The following is a 19,790-nucleotide window of genomic DNA, read 5'->3' on the forward strand; positions in this document are numbered from 1 at the left end:
TGTGCTAGCCATTTAGGTTCAGGGTAGCTGTAACTCTGTACAAGTCACCGACCCTGGATCCAGCAAAACAGACCCAGACCATGATGCTTCCTCTTCCATGTTTGAAAAGTTGATGTCACACACTGAGGAACCATTCTTTCGCCTACTCAATGGCGTACAGAAATCCTGCGTGATGAACGACATATTTCAAATTTTAATTAATCAGTCCATAATATCTTCTTCCAGTCTTCAGTAACCATTAGTGGTGTTTCATGTCCCAGGCAAATCTCTTTTTCTTATTCTGACATCTTAGTAATGGCTTTCTTGCTGCAATTTGACATGTCAAACCTGCAACTCAAAGCCTTCTCACCACAGTTGAAACTGAGACTTGCTTACTACACTACCACTATTGAAGCTGTTGTCCTGTGAGCCGCCTATCACCAAGCTGTTGACTCTCCGAAACTTATCTTCTGATTCTATTGTGGCTTTGGGTCTTCTAGACCTCTTCCTGTCAGAATTTCCCTCAGTTTCTGAGTGCCTGTTGATGGAGAAGAAAACTGTACTCACTGACACCTTGACTTTCTTTGCAATTTCTCAGTAGGAAAGACCGATATTTTTAAGTGTTATCATGGTCTGTCTCTCTTCTATTGTTAATTGCATTTTCCTCATCATTCTTATAGCAACACATTACTTTCTGTAGTTAAATTAAATGCTTCCCGCCTTAGGCAGTGTCCTTTTGCTATGTGTTCGGTGAGAGAGGGGTATAAGTTTTGAAAGTTGACAAAGGATCTTGCGTGTTTTTTTTTATTGATTGTCAAGGTTGTTATAAATGGAAATTGCCTCCAAAAAGCGTCTATGTCTTGGCTGATGTAAACACAACGCAGAGAAGAGAAACCATCGGTTACATAGTAACACTACAGCAGCAGTTTGTCAGGATCCCCTCTTCACCACTTCCTGCCTAGCTCCCTCTTTTTCTATCTCTCCCCATCACTCATCAGCGACACACTCGTCAGCCAGCATTCAACCACTCGCAGTCAGCCTTCACTGCCACTGGCAGTCACACTGGACTAGAAACCTCTACCAGTATAATATCAGCTGTTTGGGTGGAGAAAAACACAAGAACAGGTAGGCTAAACTTCTGATCTACAGGTGCAGAATGATGAATTGTAAATATTGAGTTTGCACTGGGCAGAATAGTTTACTTCATTTTACTGACCTCTGAAATGTATGTTATTCTTGAATGTGAGTTGATTCACTACCAAAAAATGTCATTTGTTTCTCAAAGCTCTTAACAGCAGCTACAAATATTATGGAAACATTAACAATTACCAGCTATACGAGAGAATATTTTTCTGATGTAACAAAAATTCTGATGATGTAGATAAAGATTTGAATACTTCTTGATTTCAGTTTTGTTTATGTGTCAAAAAAGAAATGACACGGGAGAAAAAGCCTTAGTGTTTTAAAAAAAAAACAAAGAACTAAGTTATATAAAGATCTCACTGAAAATGACAAACAATAAAAATATCAATAAAGACAAAAGAAGCATAACATATTTACATAATGACTTAAATTTACAATCAAGAATTTTCTGGTATTTGACATCAACATAATTTTGCACCACAAGATATTATGCTGGCCTAAGTGTTTAGAAATTTTTAAAAAATTATCCTAAATGTCTTTGGCAACAAATGATCTGATTTATTTTAGTCCCTGCACTCTTTTCGTCTCTTGGCCCACTGTTTGAACATCAATTTGGTAGCTAGACATAATGAGCAGAGTCATATCCATCCTTGGCTTGTGTAGGTTTTAAAACCACAATGAACAGTCAGTCTGCCATCAACAAAGAAATCTTCATCCCTCGTGATGAGCGGCTGTTGGTATCAGTGGAGGTATGGAGAAGGAAAAGAAAGAAGATGTCTTTTCTGCCTCCTGGAGCCAAAGGAGATTATGCCACATTCATCTGTGTTTCAGGTAATAAAAGATTGCCTTTTAGACTTTCTGTCTTTGATTAAAATGAAGCAATCATGCATGGCCCATAATTCTGTCTGTACTTTGCAGACATAAGACACTGATAATGAGAGTGTAGTCTCCTCGTGCAGTGTGTTGAAACTTTAACTAAACACCAAGTTAATCCTAAGACAAAGAAGACAGAGTCATAGTAAGACTGACCATTTATTGTCACACTTCCTCATTAACATGTTGGTGAAAACTATGAATAAAACAATACAAAATTGACAGCATCTGTGTTTTAACTTAATATTGCATTGTCAGAGACTTCAAAAATGAAATTACATCACTTAATGCCTTCTGGGTAACAGTCACACTGGCCACTAGCATGTATTTATAGTTTGTAAGTAAATGTCAGTAACCTCTATTTTTAACCACTTATCCAATACCCTTTTAACAAAGCATCACTATTTATATTTTTAACGTCTTAAACATCACATATATGAACCTATGGCATTGCCTCTATGATACATTTTAGCAGATGGCAGCAGATTTCGGTTCAGAGCATGCTCACTATGTTTGCTTTGCTTTCTGAAGAACTAGGAAGAGAAAGTAGACAGGAAGGGACCTAACAGGGTGTGATGTCATCAGATGAACTACCATCAAAATACATCTTTTACAAACATTTTTAAGTTTTAGCAGTTATTTGCACATTGTGTAACTGAAATTAGTAAAAATGAAAGAAATAGTGAGTAATTTATATTAACAGAATTAAAGAGAAAAATTGCATAGATAATGTCCATTTTGTCACAGTTATTGATTTTATTTATTGGTATTCAAGCAGCACTGAAAGTACATTTGATTCATTTTTTAAAAAGATTCAACATTACACTATAAGAGGCTTAGAAAAGCATTCGTTGTTGCACGTTTGCTCCCTTTGAAACATAACTGAATTCAGAAAAATGACAGCATAGTTATTTCAAATGCCTATGCTTACGTTTTACTGACAGCAGTGTGAATTGTGACTCTTGTGTCAAAGAAACAAGGACGGAAGTAGTAATGTTCACAGCAAGTAGTTGCTTTAGAGCCCCAAAAGATCATGGACTGCGCTATTTCACCTAACCACGCCTTCATCATAGTTGTATGAGAGCAAGAACAGATTGTATGAATGATTTGTATAATTGTTATTAATAGTACAGACAAACTATTGATGTTACATTATACATGAAGCATCTATTTGAACCATTTCAATTCAAAGCTTTGCTTGTAGATAGTTTGACTGCACCAGAATGTATAGACCAGCTTATTCACTATACTTGTTTTACATTTAAGAACCAGTGTTTAAGATTTAGTAGCATCTAGCAGTGAGATTGCAGACTGCAAGCAACTGAACACAGCTCTCTCACCTCTTGTGAGAGCATGTTGGTGAACCTATGATGACTGGCAGTTGCACATAAGAGGGCCCTTTCTAAAGCCAGAGTTGGGTTTGTCCATTCTGGAAACTTGGTGGCATAACATGAAGCATTACCTGCTCCTTATTTAGATACATAGGGCTTATACCAAGCTATTGAAAGCACAATGGTTTGTAGTTGCAGGTGAATATAAACTAATGCAATCATTACTGTCAATACTATATTCCATTTCTGCTAATAGATCCTTCAAAATCCTACACACTAGTCCTTTGATCAGCCAGTCTGTGGATTCTTAGCTGCAGTCACATTAACGCTCAAATTTTTTTTTGTTTTACAGTTTTACAATCTAAGCCTTTGTTTAGTATGGGTCAAACCCAGTGTTGTTGATAAGAACAGATACACTGTTGAACGTATCATTGCAGCCATTGTTTAGGAGAATACAGGAGGGGCAGGAGCAGGGCCGTCAATGGACATGGGAGATAAAGAGCTGCAGAAAATGTACGCACATTGGAGACAGTGAAAGTCAACTTAACCATCAAAAACAACAAGCAAATTTATGGTTGAGCAATTCACGTACTTGTGATTTTTAACATAAAAATGTTGTTGAATGCATTGATTTCGAACATGACATGCTGGTAACACATTACCAACATATAATCACATATAGAAATTTGTAAGTTATTCTGAGACATTTGACCACTTGTCCACTTTCAATGTAAGAGTGTCATAAATTCCCTTTTGCTGCTGAACCCTCAGGTTAACCCTCATCAGTAAATGTGGCAAAACCTATCAATCTGTACACTTGGAGTCCAGCTGGACCCCAGAAGTATTTCATCTGTTTCACATTTCTGTACCTGTCCATATCCTCTCAATATATATTTTCCTAAAACGTGTGTCGTCTGTAGATACAAATGTGAAACAAACAATGAAACTTGGGTGACTTATGATGTTTTTATTCAAGAGAAAATGAAATGAGAGTAACACATTTTCATTATTTTCATACTTCTGTGATTATTGATGCAGAATCATGTGCAGGAAATGAAATTAACATGTCCCATTATACCTCTGATGGTTACAGAGTAAGGAGACATTAATCGCTCGTAGTAGAATAGCATGTATATGGTCATTTTGATTTAAACTGCTCTCTTTCCCACTGGGGTAGAATGGTAGTAGTAGATAGTAGAATGATGTTTATGGTGGAAATATGGGTCCGATGGAAAACACTTAAATTATCAGTTCACAAAACAATGTCAAATTTAAAAAACACACGTTTGACCTCAATGTATGTGACACTTTCATTCCTCTTCACAATTATATACATTCATTGCACACGACACTGTGAGTGGAATGGTCCTTGCAGACATTATTGCCACACATGGTGCAGGCTTGCTGGATCTTCCGGTCAGCCTCCCTTGGGCAGAGGTAGCATCGCCTTTTAAGAGCTGGTGCTCTCTCAGCTGTGTGCTGGTGAATGTTGAGCTGAATCATCCATATCTGATTCGGGATCAGACTCACAGTCTTCAGTTTCTGCTGCTGTGTAGTGGTTAGCACTTTCGCTTTGCAGCTAGAAGATCCCTGGTTTGCATCCCGGCCTTCCTGGGATCTTTCTGCCTGGAGTTTGCTTGTTCTCCTTGTGCATGACTGGGTTTTCTCTGGGTACTCCAGCTTCCTCCCACAGTCCAAAAATATGATGAGGTTATTCGATTATTCTAAATTGCCTGTTGGTGTGAACGTGAGTGATTGTTTGAAAAATATGTAGCCCTGCGACAGACTGGTGACCTGTCCAGGGTGTCCCCTACTTTCACTATAAGTCAGCTGGGATAAACTCCAGCCCCCCATGACCCAAATGATGATTAAGCGGTGTATATATGATAGATGGATGAACAGTCCGGCTGGGGTCTGGCTGGGGTCCACATGGACCCCGCACGATTTTTTTATATATACACCACAAACCTGGTTGGAATCAAATGAGCTTTGGTGTATGTGATGCCAACTAGGTGGGTGACAACTACCTAAAGGAACTTAAATATCCAACTTGCAAATAAAAAAAATATGACAAGTTATATACCGCTGGGGTCCACATGGATCTTTTTGTTCTACTTCTGCCTTACTTCTGCGGACATTTTGAGCACTTTGCACGGCCGTGCAGCTGCCATTGATGTTGGTGTGTGTGGAAGGGTGAATGACAAACACACTGTAAAGTGCTATGTAGAACTTAGGTACAGTTAAAGGGTGGTGTGTAATAAAAAACACAACACTGCATAAATGCAGACCATTTACCATTTCTTTTTGGTTTTAGTCTGCTTGGAGCACGCTCAGAGAAACCATCTCACACATGCCTGGTATATTACCTCTACATATTTCACGACTGTGCACTGCTGCCACTGCAGCATCTTGGACATAAATTTTGGACCGTTCGTGTACGTCTGCAGAGGGCTCCACATGGACTCTAGCAGATTTATAGATATGGAAAAACTTAAATTATTCCAATCATAGCAGACCCTTGTGCACTTGTGAGTGCTAAAGTTAAAACACTGGCCTTAGTATGATTTTTTCCAGTGTGTAGTATATTCTGACAGTGCCAGACACATCAAAAATGAATGTGGGTGACACTGACACCACAGAACATGTGCGTAACTCTGAGATACCAGCAGTTTCGACACAAGTATTTGACACACTCGGAATGACAACAGGTGGGACCAATATAGCATGTGGATAGGGATTGTATGGATAGCATAAGTAAAATGTTCCAAGCTTGGAGATACTTAAAAACTGACTCATTTTAAACAGACTCCATAGCATAGTTTGTATCTAATGGGTTCTAACTAATATGAATTTGCGTGTGCAAGTGTACAGGTACACATAAGTATGAGCAGGGTACGAGACACAACACAGCCGTAAGGTGTGTGTATTAACAACACAGGATAAGATTTACAAAAACTACAACTGAAGGCTGGAAGACTAAAACAGGAGATGCTGTAAGGGCAAGGAACAGGATTCCAGAGAAACCGACTGAGACTGGAGCCCTCTAGAGGGGTAGCAGACTAACAACTACCAGAGTCAATGCAAAATATACAATAAATAAGCAAACCCACATGAGGCAACATTCAGGAAGGATAGCGAAACTAAGCAACAGGAACGGACTACAAAAGACTGAACAACAGATCAGCAGAACTAGAATTACCCCAAACACTCACAGCTAATAACAGGGCGTCACGAGAGCAGAGAGGGGGTTATGGAAGGCTGTGGCAGGGGGCAATGACGTGAGACTTGGCGGCGGCAGCAGGTGCTATGGATGGAACTCAACCGGTGGGGAAAGGGACACCAGGCAGACAGAGGAGGAAGGCACAGGTGGATCCTAGGTCCTGACGGAGGGCTAGAGGCAGAGGAATCCAGGGAAGCACACGAGCAGGCAGGGGTCCGGACTGGAAGACACAGAACATGAAATTTACACAAGGCCAATAACAGAGGAGCTAGACTGAACAGGTAAATCGAAACTGACTGTAACTGTTCGACGGTCCAGCTTAGAGGAGCGTACAGCATCTACTTTTATGGGAGAGGATGTAGTTGCCTTTATTACCCTCACCTGCTCGCGCGTCAACTCCAGGTGAGTAGATTGGCTGCACCTGCCTGCCAGTTCCAAGCACACACGCCCACCTGAAAAAAAAGAGAAGGAGAGGGGAAAGGAGAACCTGCCACTAACTGGAGCCAGAGGCCGAGGGCATGACAATATGAAGTTTGATAGTTTTATTGTGCAGCTGTCTGTTAGAAACAATTTGCTGCATTGATCTGTAAAATAAATACATTACGCACATTTAACAGTTTTCTACCAGAATTCCTGTCTTACATAATTTCCAGTCATAGCACTTTTTACCATCATACATTTTTATATTCCTTATTGTTCTCCATTAAAACACTCTGCTGACTGAAGCAGCTGCACATGATCGGTTCATTTTGTGCAGAAGAAAAGTCAAATGATGCGTGAAATGCTCCTGTTTGTGTGGACGAGCTTGAAGCAGAAAGTCTGAGTTAACAAAGAAACCACCTTCAGCCCTTTTAACTCTGTCTGAGGTTTTTGTTTTTGTGATAAGCGTTGGGTCTGATTTGACCCAGAGACCAAACAGCAGTCTTCACAATGGAAGACCATGTGGTCTCCAAGAGTAAAATACAGTCATAAACAAAAGTTTACATACAGTTTAGAGACCATGTATTTCGTAGCAGTCCTGAGTTTCCAGTAACTCCTGATTCCAAATTTTCTATGATGGAATCATAGAATCATGATGAAACACATGCTTCTTTGTCACATAAAACAATCATGCACTTTGGTTCTTTAATAGATTTATCAAAGGTCATCTGGAAATGTGACAATATCTGCAGGGTCACAAATATGTATACAGTAACTTGAAAATTTTGTTTGGGTGATGTAGAAAGCAGTGTTACTCAAATTTTGTTAGTGGCATGGCTTCTGGACTTCTAGTGAGTGATTACAATTGACTACAGCTGGTGACTCCTCTGAGCCAATTTAAATAAGGCCTATTTGATGCACTCATTAGGCTCAGCCACAAACACTACAGTGCAAAGTCTGAGGAGCTCAGGAAAAATCTGAAAAAGCAAACAACTGACTTCAACAAATCAGGAAAGTCAGTTGGAGTCAATATAAAGCAACTGCAGATTCCAAAATCATCTGTGCAAACAATTTTGTAAGTATGAAGTGCATGGTACAGTTATTTCACTGCAGTGATCAGGAAGAAAACACCAGCTGCAGTCATGGATGAAAGTATTGTACCCCTGGATTTTTTCCAGAAAATACACCATTTATCCCAGAAATTGTTCATTACAAATGTTTTTGGTATACACATGTTTATTTCCTTGATGTGCATTAGAAAAAAAAAACATAAGAAAAAAGCCAAAATTGACATAATTTTACACAAAACTCAAAAAAATTGGCGACACAAAACTGTTGGCACCCTCAACTCAATATTTGGTTGCACACCCTTTGGAAGAAATAACTGAAACCAATCGCATCCAGCCATCTTACTCAACTGGTTGGGTTGAGAGTGGGCATGTAGGGGGTGAGGGATAGTAAGAGGGGTTGGAGTGGAAATAGCATATGGAGAACAGACAAACAATACAAACAGAACAATGAATGTTTTGAAGGTTGGTGAGACCAGAGACTGATATGAAGATCAGAGACGTATAGCTCCAGATCCAGAGACAGCCACAGAGAGAATAACTGAGAGGAGAGGAGAGGAGAGGAGTGGAGAGGAGAGGAGAGGAGCGGAGAGGAGAGGAGAGGAGGAGAGGAGAGGAGAGGAGCATGGGAATCCCACAGCACTCTGAACTGATAGCAGTAGGTGATCCTGAGCAGCCCTAACTATAAGCACTATCAAAGAGGAAAGTTTTAAGCCCAATCTTAAAAGTAGAGAGGGCTGATGTCACACCAGAGGAGTCTGATAACTGAAGGCTCTGACTCAGATTCTACTTCGGGAAACTCTGGGAACCGCAAGTAAACCTGCAGTCTGAGAGCGAAGGGCTCTCCTAGGATGATATGGTACAATAATGTCTTCAAGATGAGATGGTGCTTGGTCATTAAGGGTTTCATATGTGAGAAGCAGGATTTTAAATTCTATTCTGGATTTTACAAGGAGCCAACGAAGAGAAAGTAATATGGGAGAAATATGATCTCTGTTACTGGTTCCTATCAGAACTCTGACTGCAGCATTTTGTATGAGGTGGAGACTTTTAAGAAAATTATTGAGACATTCCGATAATAAAGAATAACGCTAGTCCAGAGTAAAGATTACAAATGCTTGGACTAGTTTTTCAGCATCATTCTGTGACAAGATGCTCCTGATTTTGGAAATGTTACAGAGGTGAAAGAGGGCTGTTCTACAGATTTCCTTTATGTTTGTATTGAAGGACATATTCTGATCAAAATTAACTCCAAGGTTTTTTTTTTTTTTTTTTTTTTTTTTTTACAGTGGAACTGTAGAAAGTGCCATTAAAATAATTATGTGGTTAGATAGTGTGTTTCTAAGGTGTTTCGGGCCACATCCAATTACCTCAATTTTTTCTGAATGTAAAGGAAGAAAATTACAGGTCACTCAGGCCTTTATGTCCTTCAGACATGCCTGGAGTTTGGCTAATGGATTGGTTTCATTTGGCTTTATGGATAACTATAACTGGGTGTCATCTGCATAACAATGGACATTTGTGCAGTGTTTCCTAATAATATTTCTTAAAGGGAGGATGTACAAAGTAAATAATATTGGTCCTAAGACACAGCTCTGTGGAATTCTATAACTAACTCTAGAGTGGGATATAAATTATATTTAAGATCTATAAAGGAGTTTTGCACACAAGCACTTTAGGAGCAAGCCTGTGTACTAAACCACAGTTAACTGATCGAACAGACAGTTTTAGTGCTAATATACAATGTTTAATAATATATATAAAAAAAGATCTGTGAACAGCTGCAAACACTAGCAAACAGTCAGCTACAGACAGGAAAGCAGGATGTGATGAGTCACTTTGCCATGCAGGAAGCCAATATGAGGCCTTTAACACACAAAAACACCATGCCTACCATCAAGCACAATGGTAGGAATATTATGCTCTAGGGCTGCTTTGGTGCCATTGGAACTAGTGCGTAGCACAAAGTAAATGGAATAATGAAGGAGGTGGATTACCTCCACATTCTTCAGGGAAACCTAAAATCATCAGGGAGAAGGTTGGGTTTTGTAGGCAGGTGGGTGTTCCAACAAGACAATGACCCCAAAGCGTAGTTCCGGCATCACCTTCCTCACGTTGGCACTGTTAAAATCCCTGGCCACGATGAGGGGCAGCTTCTCGGTGGTTAGCCTGGTAGCTGGAGATAGCCTCGTAGCTCAGCTAATGCAGCATCCTTGTCTGCCTGCAGGTGAATGTTGACGGTAGAAAGGTCGGCATTTGATGGTTAAAAGTTCCAGGTTGGGTGAGCAGGACTTTGAGAGATAAACAACTCTCTGCATTAGTTGTTGTTGGTCATGAGACAGACCCCCCCACCTTTAGACTTTCCTGACTCTGTCTGATGTACTGTGAAGAACTCCGCTGGTTGAACAGCATGGTTTGGAATCGTGGCGGTCAGCCATGTCTCCATGACGCAGATGATGTTGCAGTCTCGTGTCCCCCTGGTACCTTATCCTGGCTCTGAGCTCGTCCAGATTGTTGTCCAGGGACTGGACGTTCGCGAGCAGGATACTAGGAAGTGGTGGTTGGTGTGCTCGCTGCCTCAGCCTGTTCCTAATGCTGGGTCGTTTCCCCCAGGGCCTGTTATGCTCCCAGCATCCTTTGTTGTTGTTGGAGGGGCCCCGCAGGATCTCGCTGGCCGAGGATGCATCGGCAGTAAAAATCAGGGAATATGGTGATAAACCAATATTCACCAGTGTGTCTCTGTCGTATTTGATATGACCAGGACACGACATGGTGAATGCTGTGCAAAAAGTTAAATAACAATAAAAAAAGTTGTATCGGCGCTGGAGCAGGTACGACGGCGGCCCATAGACTGTATACACAGTCTAGCCGGCGCCATCTTGGAAAAACTTGTGCTATGTTAAAGTGATACGGAAATGTTGCTATGTCCAACCTAGGTATGGTTGCCTGCGCAGCTTTTACCAACCAGGGTGCACAGCACACATGTAGCTGACACGTTTAGTTGCCGTCTGATTAATGGAACAGGATGCATGTCTGACAAGCTGAAATTTGAGTGATTAATGCAGGAATAGGATCTCCAGAACCCCAAACAGAGGCTCTACTGCAAAAAGCTGTTGATTCCTTTATAATGGTGATTAACTGTAGTGTAGAATTCAGTTTTATTCCATGTATAAGTTTTGTTCTTTCACATTCTAAACACTCTCTAACATTCTGCTGATTTTACATTACTTTTTGCTCCAGCTTTCTCAGCCTACTAGCATCCCTCTTAAGTGAAACAGGCTTTTGCTATAGTTGGCTTGCTAAATTTCTAATCCTCATGCATGTGTGATGCTGTTTAATTCTTTGACATTACCAAATCTATTGATATAAAATGTCCTATAAATGTTATTGTACTCAAATTGAAAAAAGTTACTTCATCAAGGTAACAAAAATTAAATAAAAATTTCATAGGGCAGAAATTCTTGTGTCTTTTGTGCAGTAATTGTATTGCTTTGTTCAACAAGGCAGTTGTTACAGACTTTTATGCTAAACTACTGTTACAGATTTCCAACTACCATATAACGCTGTGCATATTATTTATTTACCCAGTGTCCAACACCATACCACATCAGCTCTTCATTACAAAAGTGAAGCAGTTTGGTGGGTCCTCCTCCTTCGTCAGGAGGTCCCAGTGGACAGTTGAGCAGCTCCGACAGGTCAATGGCATTAACGCCAGCAAGGTCAGCAGCATCCAGACAATCTGTTCTTTGATACCATGATCTATCAGAATATTTCATAATTATTAGAGATGACCCAGGCCAATGTCACAGATTGAAGTGAGAGTTTGTCATAGAATTTTATAGGTGATTGTGTCAGTACCAGTCTATTTCTGATCTACTGTGTGTGCGCACTGCCAGGCAGTTGTCAGATAAGAATATGAGATGTGGCAAGACACACTATAAAACTTATATTGGCACTGGATGGGTGACGTTAAGTGCCATAGAGGTCTCTGTCATGGTGCCTGTGGCAAGCAAAACCCAACAATGTCCTCTGCTTGCCAACAAAGTGGCTGTAGGGACTGTCTCCTCAGGTTGCTACAGTATTAAACATTCATCTCCACTCTATCAGATAGTGCAACTGTAGCTAATGGTCTCTTATGCATGCTGTGTCATGCATGTAGAAAATATAAGTTTTTGCAGTCTTTTGTAGATTAGAGCCATGATACACCTTACCCTTTTGACATTACATTTTAGCCCAAGAAGAGCTACTTTCACAACAAGGTTTGTGACCCCCTACATAACCATTAAGGAACAGCTTGAATGTAGATTTTTTTTTAATGCACTGCAGAGCTTTTCAGCTGTCAAGCATATACATTGGATTGATTTAATATTTAATGTACTTGAAGTGTGTATTATCTATGAAAATGTTATGGGATTGGGACTCTTTATTGACAAACACTAAATATTAAAGGCCTCAGATTAGATTGGGGGCAAAAAATAAATAAAATGATCCAGATATTTCTAAAAAGTATTAAATAGTTTCCCAACTTTGTTTGTTCCCTGTATTCTGCTCTTCCAGGATAGCCCGGAGTTTGACCTAGTGTTTGACAACGCTTTTGACCAGTGGGTGGCCAGGTCATCAGCAGAGAAGTGTATCTTTATCCAGATCCTGTACCATGCCTGCCAGACCTACTGGGAGGGGAAAGCAGGCAATCTGGGAAAGCCTGCGAAACTGATGAAGGTAGGCCAACAGGGGAGAGCAACTCAGTATGCTCACCCTGAGGTTGGAGCTGGTCCAAGCAATTCCTCTGCATCCAGAACTACGAAGGCCCGACGAAAGAGCTACGTTCCACCCAGAGAGACAGAGTTCATCAACTGCCAATCCAAACTTACAGGAGGTAGTGTCAAAGGATTACTGAGGGTTTTGATACTCCAGAAGCTATTTAGTTTATATGCAGCCCCATTTGTAATGTGTTGTTTTTCTTTTACCAGATGCCTGCACCATGAATCTGGTCATCTACCGCTGCAAAGTCTTCCTGAATCGCATGAAGAACATGATAGTCGCAAACCAAAACCGTTCACCAGGTCAAGTTAAGGCAACAGTTAAAGGGACACTTAAGTCAGGTGTTGATTATAAAAGTTTTGCATGTAGTCAAGGATAGCACTTAGTCTGTGAACAGTTATATAATGTGTCCTGTAGCTCTAAAGGAATTCTGTGAAGTCTGAGAAAATAAACCAGATGATGTCATGGGGATGTCATTAGGGTCTCAAACTCAGCTTGTATGTTATATTTGTATCAGTAAGCCTGTGTAGTAAATTGGAATTGTGAAGACTTTCCAATCTGCATTATAAGAAATGTAGCTTCTACGAAGTCTGGAGATTCATCTATACCAGGCTATGGTCTTTTTATTACAGCTTTTACTTGTAAAATTTTGACCTTTCTGTTTTTGTATATCTGCCTTTCAGCAGTACCCCAACTTGAAGGAAGTTACAGACTAAAATGCAAAAGTAATTCTTTAAATTTGTGGAAATTACAACACTTTATAAGGCTTCATATTTATTACCATGAGTAAAACAATAAGCATGAACCAGAGTGTATTCTTTCTACATTTGTGGTTAGTTAATGATTAGCGCATACTCATTTACAGCCTGTAATTGTGGGAAACACATACTCTTCAATGAGTTATGTGAATCATATACTTTTTTATTAATACAATATGAATCTTTTTTATTGGTTGACAGAGAACTACACACTATTTTTTCACTTTTTTGACACGGTTACTGTACCAGATCAATCAGTTTGACCACAATTTGTTGTTTTTTTTGTTGCCGAGAAGCATGACTGACTGCTAAATGTTGAATCTCAGCCAAACAGAGCCTGCCGTCTGACAGATGACAGATGGCTCTAAGGCATAGCGGTTGGTAAGGTACCAACATTTGACTTCACTATTCTACCATGCAGCTCTAGTGGTGAATGTGTCCTAATGTTCTGAAAAGAGTGAAGTTGGAAGCATTTATGGCCACTGGATAGTGAGAATGGGTGTGAGTCCCACATACACAAGGGTGATATCACACTCATAAGTGGTTCACAACCCTTTTGGCAAGTCTGTTTTAATACAGCATTGACATGCCCACATGTACTGTATATCATATAATATTATGTATATTAATTGTATATTATTAGTTATTGGCCAGTACTATATGTGAAGACAGGGACAAAATCTACAGTATAATCAGGGTTCTATGTAAAAAAATGTATTCTGAAGGTTAGCTGAAGTTATAATCAAGTGACAAGCTTTGTTGTTTTGACCCTGAACGTTTCTGAGGAAAATAATGAAGCAGTTTATTTGAAGTCAAACAAAGCACGTTGTGTTTCTATTTGTTTCTGAACATTACACACACACAGACACACACACACACAGACACACACACACCTACCTACCTGTGTGTGGTCAGACCATAACCTGACAATGATCACATGGGGTAATTTGGTCATTAAAAACTTTTATGTCTGTTTCACATATGTTGCAAATATTGTCAGCAATCTGTTTCCTTTAAATGATGCTGAATAAGCCTCAATAATGGTGAGTGGCGGGCTCTCAAAATTTCCAATATTTCTATTTTCTTCAGTTCTTTGTCACTGTGTACCAAACAATACATTCTGACAGTGCAGAGAGCTCAACACACAATCACTGTACTGCACCGTTAGCCTAAAACAGAGACAAAAACAAACTTCAATCATATAAATACACTTTCGGTCTTGTTTACACACCTGAACCATTGGTGAATTGTGAGCTGCTATGAGTCAGTCTTTGAAGCCAATTTCATTAATTAAACCAAAAACAATGTGTTCTATGAGATATGAGCTGTGACTCAGAAAAACATGTCTGAAACACCTCCTGTGAAGTGTATAAAGTATTACGAAGGGAGAGTAACACCCCTAAATGGGTATGTAGAAGTGAAAGGAGATATTAGAAATCATGGTCAAACTACAAAAAACTTTACTGTTTTCCCACTATATTCTAGGAGTCAAAACCACAAACTTTGTGTCACAGGTTTCCTGTCTGCCTGCAGGTCATATTATCCTTGGTGTGTGCCTTTGGGTTATTTTACTTCTGTCTTTTTGTCTATTGTCCCTACTGTGCTGCATTTCTCTGCTGCACTAGAAAGGCCTCTTTGTGATGTGATGGTCAGATAAGAGGAGACTTTGTTTATTTCGGGGAGGTTCATACAATAGCTATTCTTTTGGCAGCCTATGGCTCTGATTCTGAAAGGGACTGCAACACACCATTGAACTCGCTAACAGAGGTAATGTGATGGGTGGGATGAGTGCCAAGTTGCAGCAAGACACCAAGTTCCTGTTCAGCAACCCTTTATGCTTGACCTCAGTCAACCTTTAATGTGTGGTTTTATCAGTTATAGCAGTACAGTATTACGCTTTAATAAACTTAAGGAAGTTACCCCTCCTCTTGCTTTTAGCAGTCAGGTGTCATCAGCGTGTTGTCTCTAGCGGTTAAATTTCTGACTGCCAAGACTAAAGCATTGTATGCTGTAGTAAATCTTGTTATGTATGGATTGTCTAACTGTTTGGCAGTAGGTTTCACTGATCTTCAATCCTAGCTTAAGTTTGACCTGCTGGAAATTCATCTTTGAAATATAGTACATTTGATGCTGCAGCTTTGCCAGTTGTTAGCTGAAATGAATGGAACTTATCCGCTTTGACAACTTTATGTCACAGAAGGTGAAGTCAGTAAAGAAACTGGACTAATCTGTGTTGGTTTACAGTCCTCTCTTCAGTCCATCAGTATGACTGTCTTGTCAGTAAATACTTTGTCTGGACCAATTAAGTTATTCAATCTGAATCTTGACGGCCAACATGTGACCTCAATGATGCTGCTGATGTCTGTTGTTGAGTCAAAATGCTTACGGTGGATATTGAAGCTTATATACTTAAAAACCTTCAACCTGTGTCTTGGCACCGCTTGCAGAATTAAGTTTCTTTTGATACTATGGTTAAATTGTATGCTGGGAAGGTTTTCAGTCAAGTGTTATATTGATTTCTGACTTAAAATACACTGAATAATCCCTTGAATAAGTTTCCCTTTACATGCTTTCTTTTTCTCTGTGTGTATAAACAGGTCAGACTAGACAACGAGTCACAGGAGGAACTCTGGGTAATGTAGCCAAGAGGGTGAATGTGACTCTGGGGCAGCGTGGAGACAGATTGACCCAAGCTGAGGATAAGACTGTGGAGCTGATGCACAAAGCCCAGCAGTTTGCAGACACTGCTCATAAGGTGACAGAAACATCCACATTTTCCTAGAAGATAAATAATAGGTATTTGATCTCATAAATAGAGTGTTTGTTATGGCTTTTATGACAGCAAATATATTTTATATTTCCTATACAGCTGGCCCTGAAGTATTCAAAGTAGAGTCTGGTGGATGAGGATGCATTCTTCAGGAACCCTGTAACATGAACACTAACACTATCTGATGCAGTCTGAGCCCAGCAGATGCAGATAATGCCTTTATGAAATTCTGTTAGTTAGAAGACCATGTAGTCATTCTGTCATCAGAATGCTTCTTGTAAAACTGAGTGCAACTAAAATAACTAAATACTCTGCCCTACTGTTTGTGATCTTTGATCTGTCCATTTGAGATGCTTCTGTCCTGTTTCCACTGTATTAGAGTTTGAATGTCTTCCCTGTCATTAGATCGTGTCCCAAAAGGTTGTTCTCCCCACTGGACAACATGTTTGATTGTCACCAAAGTGGGTTACACCTTGTTGTTGGTCTGGTCAAACTGTCATATGCCAGTATATAAATTTCTTGCTCGACCAAATTGCATTTCACTCACAACCAAATTTTGGAAGCATTGTTACCATGGCCAAGAGCAAAGGTGGAAAAGCTACTCTTTCAGAGTCAGAGATTCGTGCACAGGCCATTGCTCTTGGAAATGCAGGACAAACTCGTCAGCAGGTAGCTCAAGCCCTTGGCAGAAGTATCCGCTGGACGCAGAAGTGGTGGCAATGGTACAACAAAGGAGGATCCTTCAAAGACTTGCATTGCTCAGGACGTCCATCTGCCCTAACTGCAAGACTCAAGGATCTGATGAAAAAGGCCAAGGGTAAAAGACACCAGTCATGCCACCGACTCAGTAAGAAGCTGAAAAATCTTCAAGAAAATGTTTCTAAGAGCTCTGTGCATCGTTATTTAACAGAAACATTGGGGATGAAAGCTTACAAGAGTCAATGTACCCCACAACTCATCAAATTACAAAAGGAGAAGAGACTGACTTTCACAAAGAAGTACATAACTCCAACTCCAAAAGACTGGGAGAACTGGATTTTTTCTGATGAATGCCCTCTCTACTCATTTCCAACACCCAACAGTCAAAACAACCATATCTATTCAGATGATTGTGAAAATGTACCACCTTCTGAGCAAGTGAAACGGAACAGAAAATGTTTAACAGATGTTTGAAATTGGTATGTATGCAAGATGGTGCCCCTGCTCACACTGCTTGTATGACTCAGAAATGGTGTTCTGAGCATCTACCTGGTTTTCTGCATAAGGAGGAATTGCCACCAAACTGCCCTGACCTCAACCCAATTGAGAACTGTTGGGGAATCCTGAACAGTCACATCTTCACCAGTCCACCACCAACCACTATGAAACAGCTCAACTCTGGGGCTGTGCGGTAGTGGGGGAAGATAGAACCACCCAATCTCAAAAACCTCATACATTCCATGCCTGAAAGACTGAAAGCTGTGATCCAAGTGAAAGGGGGAAATACTGGTTATTGAATGAATTGATTACATTGATTATTCAGTCTTTGAGCTTATTTTTTCTGGGGAGAACAAACTTTTGGGACATGCTGTAGATTTTAATGTTCATTATGAGAATAAGAGAATTGGACTTAAAGACAGAGAGCTGCAGATATTAAGCATTTGTGTTTATGTATGTTTTAATATGCCTTTAAACACCAAAGCAAGCCTTCCTATGGCAGTCCCAGAAGAGTTAATTCTTTTTTTAAACTAGCTTATTATTTGAAAAGTCTTTAATTTAATCATGTGATTTGATCATGTTGCAGTTTGGTGTCACCACTGTTATCATTCTCTGTGTGTGTATGTTTGTGCTGTCTATGTCATGTGCCATCTATATCAATACCATTGTGTCACCAAAGCGTCACTTTAGTCATTGTCTGTTGCGTCTTGTGGTCTGTGCATTTTATCGTGTTTGAGTTTGTGTTGGTGGTCTTGTCTTGGACAGTCAAGTGAAGGTGGACCAGATGGTTCAGGTAACTTTGAGTGTTTATGATTGACAGGAGTTAAATATAATGCAGTGTGTGTAAACACAGTCTGTGTAGTCACGGTCAAGGTGATTTTTAAAGCTGAAATGCTGACTGTAATTGATGTACTTTATGTGTGTGTGTCCTCTTTAAGTTTTGTTTTTTTCTTGTGGCTACCGCTTGTTGTGATGTAAATATCTCTGAAGCATTAACCTACTGACAATGCTCCCATTCTTCTCTTTGGCCCAATTAAATAAGAGTATGTTGAGATATGCTTTGTTTGTTACTGTCATCCTTGGTATAACAGCTGGTCAACTTACAACCCCTAAAAGATGCTCATACAGTAGAAAAGAACGAGGAATCTACTATATATTTTTCCATAGAGTTCCAGATGGCATTTGACAGTGATCCGTTTCTTTAGGTCTACAAACTACTGAATTTATGTGAAAAGCTGTCAAAGCTCCCTATCTAACCTGATTTCAGTGTGTGCAAACCAGTGACTATAGAACTGGTTGGTCCCCTCCTCTTTTTTACAAATTAAGTCATTTATTGGGATTACTCAAAAAGCTACTGATGAGCAGTGAGGAAAATGTAGTTACTCTTTACATCTGGTTCTCAGCATACAGTCCAGTCTGTAAACAAGATGACAGAACTCACACTGACACACAAGACAGAAAGCTCATGATCACAGAAAAAGGTAAGTATACCTACTGCTCGTGTGGTTGACCGACTCATAGAGCAGTTTTATAGTGTTGTTCTGTTTTATTTCGTGTTTTTTGTCTAGTTTGAGTACTCAGTACTTTGATTTTGCAAAGTTTTAATTAAGATATTCATCATGGCCAGAATTAATTCAAGCATAGTTCTTGCTCAATCCCCATTTCACTGTAATGTCATTCCAGTTAGTCAATACAATCACAGGAGACCAGTCAGACAGAATATTCAACCCGTTTTATCAAAGCACACTTTCTCAGAGTTAACGCAGCCAAGGCAGCAATAGAGCCGCATTAACTTTACAATACATTTTTTTTGTCAATTATATTATTATCACATGAAGACAGAATTAACAAGGGTGTTTTGATGTGAAATAAATGCCCACGAAGCATAAAATCGTCACCAATCCGCCACAAAAAGAATCACTTTCTCAATTTGAGAGACATACAGTATTTCTCAAGAGTCTCTTTTTGTGGTGATAAAGAAAAACCCACCACAGGAAAATGGTGCCATCATGTGGTAAAATGCAATACATTTTATAGAGTGCAATATATGGTGAGTGAACTGCATTGCAGTGATGATGCTATCTTCCAATTACTGGCATGCCTAACTAATGTGCCTGGTGGTGACAGGACTGTAGTTTCAAAATATGTGGATTTGGTTAAACAAATGTTTACCATAGACAGGAACTAAACAAACAAACAAATATTCACCTTCAATAATCTACACATACTGTTAACATTTACAGTTACAGTTATATAAAAATCAGGCTTTGT

General features: G+C 39.7%; 1 protein-coding gene across 2 annotated transcripts; it reads left to right on the plus strand.

Annotated features, from left to right (window-relative positions):
• The first annotated feature begins 956 nt into the window (after nucleotides 1-956).
• Nucleotides 957-18,573, plus strand: stxbp6l (syntaxin binding protein 6 (amisyn), like). Of its 2 annotated transcripts, none has more exons than XM_023278562.3 (7): nucleotides 957-1,104; nucleotides 1,786-1,953; nucleotides 11,622-11,752; nucleotides 12,591-12,909; nucleotides 13,004-13,135; nucleotides 16,150-16,307; nucleotides 16,422-18,573. In XM_023278562.3, exons 2-7 carry the CDS (start codon nucleotides 1,800-1,802, stop codon nucleotides 16,443-16,445), a joined length of 918 nt encoding a protein of 305 aa, XP_023134330.1. In that variant the 5' UTR covers nucleotides 957-1,104; nucleotides 1,786-1,799; the 3' UTR covers nucleotides 16,446-18,573. The 2 variants fall into 2 exon arrangements, with proteins under 2 accessions (XP_023134330.1, XP_023134331.1); XM_023278563.3 differs by having other exon boundaries at nucleotides 13,004-13,096.
• The last annotated feature ends 1,217 nt before the right edge of the window (nucleotides 18,574-19,790 follow it).

Source organism: Amphiprion ocellaris, chromosome 12 (assembly GCF_022539595.1).
Source record: "Amphiprion ocellaris isolate individual 3 ecotype Okinawa chromosome 12, ASM2253959v1, whole genome shotgun sequence".
NCBI classification, from domain to species: Eukaryota; Metazoa; Chordata; class Actinopteri; family Pomacentridae; genus Amphiprion; species Amphiprion ocellaris.

Coding starts and splice junctions, on each gene's coding strand:
- stxbp6l (XM_023278562.3), top strand. CDS start 1,800: ATGAACAGTCAGTCTGCCATCAACAAAGAAATCTTCATCCCTCGTGAT. Junction 1,954..11,621: donor CACATTCATCTGTGTTTCAG/GTAATAAAAGAT, acceptor TTATTTACCCAG/TGTCCAACACCATACCACAT. Junction 12,910..13,003: donor CCAATCCAAACTTACAGGAG/GTAGTGTCAAAG, acceptor TTCTTTTACCAG/ATGCCTGCACCATGAATCTG.